Below are 11,503 nucleotides of genomic sequence, written 5' to 3' on the forward strand. Positions count from 1 at the left end.
CATGTGCAAGACTGGCTCTGTGTAACAGACTGGCTCTGTGTAACAGACTGAAACAGGATGCTGAAAATCTAGCAATTTTATCTAAGGAGGGCTTGTGCCTGTGGGAATTTTAGAAACGTTTTGGGAGTAGGAGTTGTTCCTCAAGTTGGAATGTGAGACTGGAGAAGGAGATGTGGAAAATGATAACTCCCAAGTTTGTGTATCTGAGACTGCAATATCTTTATGGCATGGACCAGAGTTCTATTTGTGTGTTGCAACAATAATAAATTAAAGGATGCACTGGGAACAACTTAGTAATGGGACAATTTCGGGAATCAACCAAAGGTAGTTCAGGACTTTCCTTGTTCCTATCTATGCTGTGCCGTAAATCATTATAGTTGCTCTGAATTTTGTAGACCTACAAAATGATGTCACAAACTTGAACTTTCCCTTTCAAGAAAAGTTCACAACCTTTCACCTTCTATAAAAAATGGCTTTAAGACATGGAGACTTAAAATTTGCCCTACTTCTGTTTTAAAGGTCAGAAGTTATTTCATGTCACGATTAACCTTTGTGAGCAACAAGGCCCACACGACAAGTCCTGTGTTTCTAGGTTAAGGCTTGGGTCTCTGGGGACAGCAGAGGCAGTGCATGGAGGGCAGAGGCTGCTTTCCTGGGTGGCTGCTAGAGATACCATGGTAATAGCAGTGTCTCTTTGGGAAAGGGTCTCTGATACTGCATTTCTTGCTCTGTCAAGTCTGTTCATCAATAATTGGTCTCCTTTCCCCTCTTTGCAAAAAGAAAATAAATAAAGAAAAAAGCTCCCAAAATAACCCTTGTAGATTTAGGCGGTATGTAAAACATTAAATAAGTGATAAGTCTCACGAAAAGGCTAATAATTCTGTGTTTAATGGGGGAACCTACCAATCCCCCAACCTGGGCACAAACACAATTACAGCTTAACCAAAACCAGGATGCAGGGAGCTGGCTCTACTTGTGCAGCAGGAGACAGGCAGTGTCAAACCTGGCTCCAAGCACACATTTTTAATTCAGTACCACATCACAAGTCAGTTAATCTCCGAGGTATTTAGAGCACTGTGCGGCTCCTAATAACAGACCAGCTGGCAGCAAGCACGGCGACCAGCATTTCGGTGCTGTCAGCGCCTCAGGCACTACCGGGTGGCTGGGAGCTCAGCAGGCTGCAGCCTGCCTCTGACACCTCAGCACGGCGATTCGGCCCCGGGAGCAACAGCCGAGACACTCCACACGGAGACTGAGAGGCGGCGAGGGTTATTTTTGCAATGAACTAGCGCAGAGCCAGGCAGCCCCGCTGCTGACACCCGTGGGCTGAGGTGTCCGGGCACCCGTAGGCGATGGGGGCGCTTCCTCGTAATTCTTTATTTTGAAACACGCGGGGCCCTTTTGCTACCAGACGCCGCCAGCAGGGCCCGCCTGCGGGGCGGAACCGCCCAGCACCAAGGCGGCGGCCGCCATCTTCTAGCGGCGCCAGGGAGCTCGGTGCTGCCATCGCGTGGCTGCCGGCGGGCGGGAGCAGGGCTGGGGCAGCAGGGCTGGGGCAGCAGCGCTCCGCCATCGCGGCTGGGAGGGGGCCGGGCCGGGCCGGGCTTCGCTTCGTTTCTCGTCCCTGCAGTGTCCGGCCTCCCCGTGGAGTCGCTCAGCGGAAACAGGAACGAAACCCGCCCACGGAGGCGGGACTCCGCCAGCGATCCATTACCGCCCGCGTCTCGCCTGGCGCTGGCCCCTCTATAGGCCTCGGTACCATGGACCCGTTTCTGACCCTGCTGTATTCCTTTTCCTCGAGCTTGTCGGCCGGGGAGCTGCGTGACCTGAAATTCCTCTGCCAGGACAAGATTGGGAAGAGGAAGCTTGAGTCTGTCCAAAGCGGCGCGGAGCTCTTCAACTTCCTCCTCGAGCAGCAGGTGATATCAAGCCACAATGTGGACTTTCTCAAAACGATGCTTATGGTCATTAAAAGAGAAGATTTGACCACACGGCTAGAACATTTTGTAGAGGAAGGAGAAGCTAATGTACCTGATGATCAACCAGATGTGAATGAAAAACGTAGGTGGATTTTTTTTATTCTTTTGATATTTTTTTTTTCCAAAATAAGCACAATAAGTACATACACATCCTCAAGACATGGGTCTGCTTGGATTGCCTGCTGTGGCTGAGTCCACTGCTGACAGTGCTTCTGCTACTTAACTGCTGTACAGGACAGTGTTATATCCTGGAAGAGTACCATGAGGGCAGCATACGCTGTGAACAGCTTGCCAGAGTGGGAATTACTTCTCTGTTACGCCTAATGGTCACTTGGATGTTTTCTATATACTTGGACCTCCTGGTATATGCAGTGGCTTTTCAGACATGATGTGATATACAGTGTGTGTAATACAGTAAAAGTAGTAGCATTTTGCTTAATAAAAATATTATCTAATGTTACTTTTGGAAATCCATCATTAACATATTTTTGCTATTTCAGGTCTGCAGAAGGTAGCTATTGAAGTCATATGTGAAAATGTTGGGAGAGACTGGAAAATGCTGATGCGGAAACTTGGCTTTTCTGAAGTGAAAATGGACAGAATAATAGCAGCTAATCCCCTTAATTTGAAGGAACAATTGGTTCAGTCACTTCGAGAGTGGCAGAAATGGAAGGGGAAAGATGCAAAGGTGACTGACTTAATAAAAGCTCTTCGAGACAGTAACATGAACTTGGTGGCAGACCTAGTTGAACAGAAGCTCATGCAACTGAACATTAAAACCAAGTGAAATCAGTGTAAAAACTCATTCACATCTGTGATGTGAAAGTAAAAAACAGAAGTGCCTTCTCATGTTCAAAACCAAAATCACTGTCATTGGTTCTATTAATTCTGTCATTCATTCATGTGCCTTAAATTAATAGCTTAATTTGCAGTCAGATTAAGACTAACAAAAACAAATTCCTTTCAGGTAATGCTTTGTAGCTGATGCTTCCCTTTAAGTGATTTTAACATTCAGAATAACTAAACTCGCCTGTGTAAAAATCCTTACACTTTAGTTCAGCCTCTCACCTGAAAATAATATTTGCTTTATTGCAAGTACTTCTCCGGTAACTTCTCTGTGAATACATCCATGGGACACTTGTGAAGGAGCTGTAATTTAAAACTTGATAGGGAGGTGGTTTTTTTTTTTTTTTTAGTGGCCTGTTTGTAACTGTAGTGTGAAAGGGGTAAGGAGGTAGAGCTCTTTGCTGTGTAGTGGGTCTTCTTTTTGTTTTAGGTGGCATATATTATCTTACATAATTTGTTGAGTACCTTTATTATCAGCAGAAGGATGCTAAGAAGACTGTAACCTCAGTCTGTAAGATGGCAGTGCAAAAGCGCTAATAACTATTGTTGTGGTGCTTCTTTTTTTTTTTTTTTGGCAGAAAATATGCTCAGTTTGAAAATGAACTTGTTGAAATCAACTGTCTGTATCAAGTGCCTTCACGCAGAGAATCAGAATGGTAGAGATTGGAAGGGACCTATAGAGGTCACCTTATCCAGCCCTTCTGCTCAAGCCGCAGCACCACCTAGAGCAGGTTGCCAAGGACCTTGAACATCTCCAAGAATGGAGACTCCTCAACATCTCCAGGCAAACTGTGACAGTGCTCTGTCACCTGCAGCAAATAAAAATTGTAAAGTGCTTCCTGATGTTTAGATGGAAAACATCATCCTGAGGGAAATGTTCTCCTGAAACTATCAAAGAAATTTTAAGCATCTCACAAATGTTTACAGCACTTTTTTTTAATGCCTTGAATGTTTTAAGATTTTTCATATCAAGTTATCTTGAAATAGGATTGTTACTGCAAATATCCTTCTAACTACATAAATAGATACCTGAAGGGAGAGGCATCATTTTTGCTACTGTACCTGTGTGACTTAGCCCCTTTCAAATTCTTGTTACATGATGCTATCACTGTGGAAGCTGTGTGTCAGAATGTAATGCATCACTACTGTTTGTGACACAATTTTCAAGTTTTTGTTGAATTTGGTGCTTTTAGTGTAGAAGGGAAACCGCTGTAATGTGAACTTGACTTTTTATTAGAGTTTTTTCTTGAAAAATACTTGTGAGAATCATTTTAATCCTAGTGTGCTAAATATCAGTGATGATATGCAAGCAAAGGAACAATGTGTAACAAAAGTTTCCACCTGTCTGTTTTTTTGGCATGTGCAGTTCCTTAAGTACTCCCTTCGATACTTTGTCAGCATCGGTTGTCAATTCCAAAGTTCTTGTAGGAGATGAAATGCTGCACTTCAACTAAATGACTAGCTCAAAAGTTTTAGTGACTTCTAATAGACTTGGTCTTCATTCTACAGTATTTGAATAAAATTTGCAGACTTTTTTCTTCAAGCATCTAAGCTATCTTTCTGAGCAGAGTAGAAGAGAAATTAGCAAAATGAGTTGTGATGAAGCAGCTCTGCAACAGTTCCAAGTTCAATCTGTCCAGTGTTTTCCTTACCTACTTGTCCTAAGTTTTCTGGTTCACAAAAGATAAACATAGCAGGAATATTAAAAACTATACTGCCTACTACATATTATCAGGATATTTTAAGAATCAGTAGGAACAGCTGTTGTAGCCAAGTGCTCATCTGCAAGAAATGTTCTGCCTCAAGATGCGAAACTCAAGGATTTGTACATAGTGGTTGTTTGAAAGCGAAGACCTAGACTGCAGCAATCTCTTAGTACTTCAGGACCAATTAAAAACTATTTTTATTAAAGATTGAAAAGGTGATTGTGAGAAGAACAAAATCAAGTGAAACAAAATCTTTTTAGTTTTAGAAGAGTGTAATTCATAAAGAAATGCGTTGTCATCTGGTCAGCAATCTTTATTTTCAAAATCAGTATTTTGGACTCACTTTTATAGCTAGAATTAAAGTTTTATACTGTATAATTTTGTGCATATTTCATTAAAACTATTTCCTTAAATTAGATGGAACTGTTTCTTTGTTTTATAGAATTGCTGTCTATGATGAGATCTCTAATTAGGAGAAAATAAACGCTAAGGACACTTTTAAAGAAAGGAGTGGTGCTAAACAGGTCTTATATTACCATGTCACCCTCGGAACATCAAAAAGGAGAAGGGGAGAAAAAGGAGAAAAAAAATGATAATAAATGCAGGAGTAGCTTTTGAATGCTGTTGCTTGGGAAAAATTCTCTGCCAGCCCTTAGGAGCCTAAAATTGAGTGTGATGTATGCATGGGAGACAGGCCGTCAATAAATAACTGTATTAAAATTGTTTTCCTTATTTTTCTCCACTAGTCATGCTCTGGTAAGGGTGTTGTAGTTGTTTTATAATTAATTAAAATTACAGTTTATGCCTCCTTTCTAAACCTGCAGGGTTCTACAGGATGTGTTCAGAAGTTAAATTGATAGACGCTTTGGTGTTCCCTGAAGTCTATACTAGCACTAGAGTGTTAGCATGTACTTAGAACTTTGAATGCATAAGGCAAATGACTTCACCAATTTTATCAAATTCTTTCTTCAATACTCTGCAAGAATGTCTGCCTGCATATCTGCTTTTTATTTTTATTTTTTTAATTTCTCTTGAGAGTCTTTGTTTCCTTACAGCCTTCAAAAGACAGCACATCAAAACGTTGATAGTGAAAACTACTCTCTCAGGAGAATTCTTATTTTGGTGGATTGTTTTTTCAGGTCCCTTTGCAGTCTCTGAGTACTTGCTTGCCATTTCCCACGATGCTTGAAAATATCACTAATTATATACTGCACATTGTGATGGCTTTTTTTTTTTTTTCAGAAGTCGCTTATTTTCATGACAGAAGTAAAAGAAATTTTCTAGACTTTTAATTAAAATTACTCTTATACAAATTGGTTGTCATGAATATTTTGAATGCAATGTTTTATATTCCTTCTTCTCCATTCCCAAAACACAGGCAGCTGTATTTCCTCCAGCCTTTGTTTCAGTCCTAAAGTAATCGGCTATTTTATGAAATCTAATTGCTTCATTTAATTGTCGAGCACAAAAAGCTGAGTAATGCATGCTGTATCTGTATCTCAGAGCTCTCTCTAGCACTCAGCATGTCCTTAATTCAGACTCTTTGGCTGAGTATTTTTCAATTTGAATTTAATTTCTAATCACTGTCTTTGTCTCTTTCCTAATTACTAAAAGGTGGTTTGCGCTATTCTTCCAGTCCTCTGCATAGATCACCTGTGTTCTTAAAATATGTTCCAGCATGGAAAACATGTTTCCAAGTTGTTTTCCCTGTTTGATTTATTACTTCTTTCCTCTGGCAATGTTTTTATTGCAAGTTTTAAGGCTGCACTGATAGAATTGCAGAAACTAGTTCACTGCCTCAACTGTATACCATAAGAATAGGAATTATGGAGGTCAGATGAGAGATGTGGGGTTTTGATGTCTGCAAGCAATGAAAGTTCAAGGACTTTGGAAGAATCTTTGTTTTTATAACAATTTTCATAGCTAAGGATTACTTAATGTTGAGAGGGTATGTTGCAATGGGTTCTGGGAACTGTAGGTTTAGAAGAAAGGAAGCACAGCTTTGCTCAGCTGCCAGAAAAGTTCAGATTAATGCAGAATCAAAAGACAGGCTCATGGGGGGGGTGGATCTCTGTGGAATAAACTCACGGGCACTCTTAACAAGTGCATAGGCATAAGTTTCTTCCGCAGAACTATTTCTCCCACTGTTTCTTCTCAAGAACGTTACTCATGATTTCTTGAAACAGTCGGGTTAAAAATAACAGACATCTGCTCTTGTAAAATTGTATATAATACACATTATTTTAATATGTTAAGTTGGTATTGCTGGTCGAGTTGAAAGTCAGCAATTCCTGTGATTGGGTAAGCATTGGAGGTTGAGAATTTTTTCATTGTTATCCAAATAGGCCGTGTGCACAGTCCTAATTGTTGATGGTGATGCAGCTTTCCTTTCTTTCAGCTTGGAGTTTATCAAAGAAAAGGGTTACTCTGTTTCTGGAAGCTCACAGTATTTAGGACAGCTTTCAGTCTACAGAATAACCAGCTGTTGTAGCAAAGTTAAGGTCTTGGAAAGCATTCTCCAAGACTCTGAAGAGATCAGTATATAAAAATATATCTATAAAGCCCTTCCTGAGGACTACATTTCTAATACAGCATAATAAGTACTTTTGCTAAGGAGAGCAGCTTAATTTTAACTTTGTATGACTCAGGTCTCAAGAAGTTCTGAAACTGGCATTTTTACTTCATAGCATTCAAGCCTTCAGGACCAGGCTATTCCTCTGTGTGAAACTATAGGAGGATAAATTTGGAGCATTGTCATGGAGATGTATAAAGCCTTAAACAGGACTTTTCTGTTGTTGACTACACATTTACAGGTGATCACTTGTACAGAACTTTTATGCAAAGCAATAACCTTGCAATTAAAAATGTTCACATTTTTTATAATGTTTGCATTTCTGCTTCTTAATTCCGTTATTCCTGATGATCTCAGCAGAACTATTAGCTTTAGAAAATAATTTTCAGAATTTAATAAGTCAGTACTTCTTATTATGATCTAACTTCTAATATGGCTTTAAAAGTTTTTCTGTGAGTGTACACACAACCTGTGGCAAAGACGTGCCCAAAGTGGTATATGGGGACCACATTTCAATACACAAGTGGGTAAGTGATTTTTTTTGCAAACCTGGTACTAGATTTATGTACAGTGAACAAATAGACAATAAGGAGGGTTTTCAATAAAAATTAAGCTACAAAACTATTATTGTCATTAAGCTTTTGAATTTTTGAGTATTAATTGTTTTTCTTTTAGTTCTACTCAATAAGAACCTCATCTTTTTCCCATTCTTTTTCAGAATTTGTATTTTTTTTTTTTAAGAAATAGGATCCCACACCTATATCCATCTGTTAAATAAAAATAAGTTAGTATCTGAACAATAGAGCTAAATGCTTATCTTTTTTTTTCCCAACCAGTAGTCTCCCTGAGAGGCACTTCCTGTAGCTTGTAGGCATATTGCCAAATTTTGAAAAAAATTACAGAGCAAATGGTAATGAAAAGGGTGTAGCACCTGGCAGGTCTGGACCTATGGTTTCTGGGATCTAACTCCTGTATTCTTTCTTGATGCCCTGCTAAGCGGGGTCAGAATTTAGTCACGACTTCCTGGTTGTAAAGTCCCTAGTGTGCAAAACCCTGGTTAGCTGGAATTGGCCTCAAAGCCATTATTCCCATGGCAACTGCTCTGCGCTGGAGTGTACTGGGCATGTGGCTTCAGCATGCTACTACCTTCTGGCTATCCCAGCTAGCTGAATAATATTTGGAAGCTGTTACTAATTGGGAGACTTGCTGCCGTCTCCAGTCATTGACCATGTCAAAAATCCCAGCTCCAAGTGCAGGAACAAAAAGCAGAATTCCCGACTTAATTTTCTCCCTTCACTGCCCCACTGGGACAAGACACATGAGAGAGCACGGGCCTAGAATTAAGGAATTGACTTTTGACATTTCTTTAAACATCAGCTGAGTATATGGTGCTTCCATTTCTGTATCTAACTTGGGCTGTAAAATTCAGACTTGTGTGTCTAACTGCATGTTTGTGCATGAAGTAACTAATATGTATGCAGATGAATTAAAACTAATGAGAGCTAAAAACAACAAAGCATACATTTCTAGCTAACGGCTACTTGCAGCTCTGTTATATGCTACCTAAATAAGTGGACTTGATTATATATATTTTTCTTTATAACATTTTCACAAAAAAATGTCACTTTGAATGCTAAAGAATGTCGTGTCTCCATATGTGATACGTGTGATTCATTACATCAAAATGGCAAATGTCACACCTGGGCTGTGAATGTCAAGGGATATTAAATGTTATAGTATGTTATAGATAACTGTTTGTATAAGCCCTTTTGTTCTGTACAGTGGTTTTTTTTTTCCCCTTCATTTCCTGGAACTTCATTGTTACCAGCACTCCAGCTCTGACTCACTCCAAGCCTTTACTCACACGACTGAATGAGACCACTGAGGTGAGTCAGAATTCGAACCCCGTAGTTCTCTGTTGGCAGTGTGTTATGCTAGTCTAGCATGAGTACCTGACTGTGAATAGGAGGCACCTGCAAACAATGGACTTGGCTGTAAGAGCGATGCTGTGGATGAGGCCCTCCTTTCCATCCTGGTTCAGCATGGCAGGAAGGTGTCTGGCTGCGTCTGTGCCTCCCACCTCCTGCGCTAAGATCCCAAACAGCCCCTGAGCTCCTTATCCATATAGGTAACTGATGCCATGCTCCCTGCAGCCTCGGTGGGTAACTAGAAGCAGCTGGAGCATGGCATAGTACACTCTGGCCATCATTTTCTCCCTAGGAATGCCTCCTTTCTCCTCACGTTGCTTAAAGTGGGAGCAGGTGCAGGGATCTTTGTCAGGGTGAGAGATCCTCAGCCCTGGGAATTCCTGATTCTCGAGTAGTCATTCCTTCTGGATAAGCTACTAAGTAGTGTGAAAAGAGCAGGTCATTCTGGAGACTGAAAGCCTGAGACAGATTTCACCTCTCTCTCCTCTGTCACGTGAATTAAGGCTTGCAGAAGCATCTAGGCCAACAGCCTCAAAGTAGATTCCACTGCAAAAACAGCTGGAATGCTTACCTATTTTTAGTGTCAATCAACACCTTTGAAAGCTCTGACTTCTCTTTCACACATAATGTAATACCATTGCTAATGCATTTCCTAGGTTAGTATTCTTACAGCTTTGTAGAGGATTATTGTTATTAGGGATGTATTTAGGTCGGCCTGCATTTTTAAGGGGGACTGTTCTAGTAACCAGAGACTCCAGCACTGCAGAGCCCTGCCTCCTATGCAGGACTTGCCTGCAAGGTGAGATGTCTGCTGCTCGGGTTTGAGCTGTGGGGAGCTCAATTTGTTTTATGAGGTCTGAGAACTTCCCATGGGCTAATTCAGATGAATTAGAGAAAGAATTATGGAGAAATTAGATCACAGTTTCTTTTGCTTAAACGGCACCTAAAGTGCCTCATGGGCTTGTTCTATTTTCTCCTTTAAAAAGTTACTTTCATCCCTTATCTCCCTCCCGCAAACTCATACCCCCCCACATCGTTAAATGTTGAATAATTATAACACATAGGCCTGGGGGAGGACAAACACTGGTTTTCTTGGTGGTTTGAAGAGGACTTTGACATTGCTTGAATCATCCCTAGTTATTCAGACAGCCTGATCCAGTGGTTTTCAATGTTTTCAAACAGGATTACGACAGACTCAGCTAGGGGAAAATGGGCACCAGTAGAATTGCCACGGTACCTGTAAGCAGGTCAGGGAATATCCTGTTTTTTTGAAATGTTATCACATCACATGTTACAGCAGCAGTGACAGCTTCCTGTTTTTCCATGCAAAGAGAATCAATGGGCTGCTGCTGGCTGAAAAATGCTGCCAGCTTCTTTTGGTCATGTGTTTTGGTATTAGAGGTGACGTTCTTGAAGGCAGGCAAAACAGTTTCTAATCATGCAACCAAACTGAGCCATAGGAGCTCAAAACAAAACTTTGTGCACTCATAAACCTTGTGGAGAACTACGTGGTGTCTGTGTATGTAGGTTTTTCTGCTGCATTTTGGCTGCAAACTGATATAGGTAAGAGATGCTGTCTCTCTATGAGCACTTAAAATTGGCTGTCCCTTCCCTGTTGCAGCTACCATACATCTTGACCTTTCTGCTGAAGGTATCATAAAATAACCCAGTCTGGCAAAGTATCACTGCATCTGTTACCTGAAACTTTAAATTGGTACTGTAGATTTTGGTTGGTGGATCTTTGATGGATCTTTGGTGGATCTTTGGTGGATGATTTGATGGATCTTGTTACAGCACAAATTTGGTATTGAAGAACGTTTTTTGGTTGGATAACTTTTACCGAATATTCCCCTTACTAGCTGATATATAGCAGGTAGGTGCAGTATATAACTGCCAACTTTTCATGCAGGGTACATGGCTTAAAGATACATTACAATCAAACTTGTGCTGGGCTATCTTGGTGAAAGAAAACTGTATGATTTATTATGAGACAAAGAAAGTGTTGGACACGAAAATGTTGTGCCTCCCCAATCCTGATATGCTTGTGTATGTGTATATACACATCTCCATGTATATATGTATCTATAGCGTGTATATGCATATGCATGCATGCACACACCCTTAAATAAAGTTATTTGATACAATCTGGAAAACAAGACTTTCCTGACAGGGCTATTTCTCAATACTGTTTCTCAGACTTATGTCTATCACTTGTAAGCTGTATACTACTTCTGCTAGAAACAATTGTGTTGCATTTTTGAGCCAACACTAAATAAGAAGTACAAATGCAGGGCAAGCTGCTGCCTCTTCAAGATTAGGCAGAGCAAAAGTGATCTTAAAACAATTTCATTCTCACAGATTTAAACGCAAAAGTTGGCTTAATTCCTAGTACACATTAGAGCAGTGATTGTTTACTGTTATGTTCAGCGTTTTCCCTCAATGTAATACTTTAGGCCAATACCAAATTTGTGA

At 40.5% G+C, this 11,503-nt stretch overlaps 1 protein-coding gene across 1 annotated transcript; it reads left to right on the forward strand.

The window, feature by feature from the left end:
* The first annotated feature begins 1,440 nt into the window (after window positions 1-1,440).
* On the forward strand, window positions 1,441-5,838 carry FADD (Fas associated via death domain). Its single transcript, XM_040559161.1, has 2 exons — window positions 1,441-2,061; window positions 2,480-5,838. Exons 1-2 carry the CDS (start codon window positions 1,761-1,763, stop codon window positions 2,764-2,766), a joined length of 588 nt encoding a protein of 195 aa, XP_040415095.1. The 5' UTR covers window positions 1,441-1,760; the 3' UTR covers window positions 2,767-5,838.
* Window positions 5,839-11,503: the final 5,665 nt, after the last annotated feature.

This window comes from Cygnus olor, chromosome 5, assembly GCF_009769625.2.
Source record: "Cygnus olor isolate bCygOlo1 chromosome 5, bCygOlo1.pri.v2, whole genome shotgun sequence".
NCBI classification, from domain to species: Eukaryota; Metazoa; Chordata; class Aves; order Anseriformes; family Anatidae; genus Cygnus; species Cygnus olor.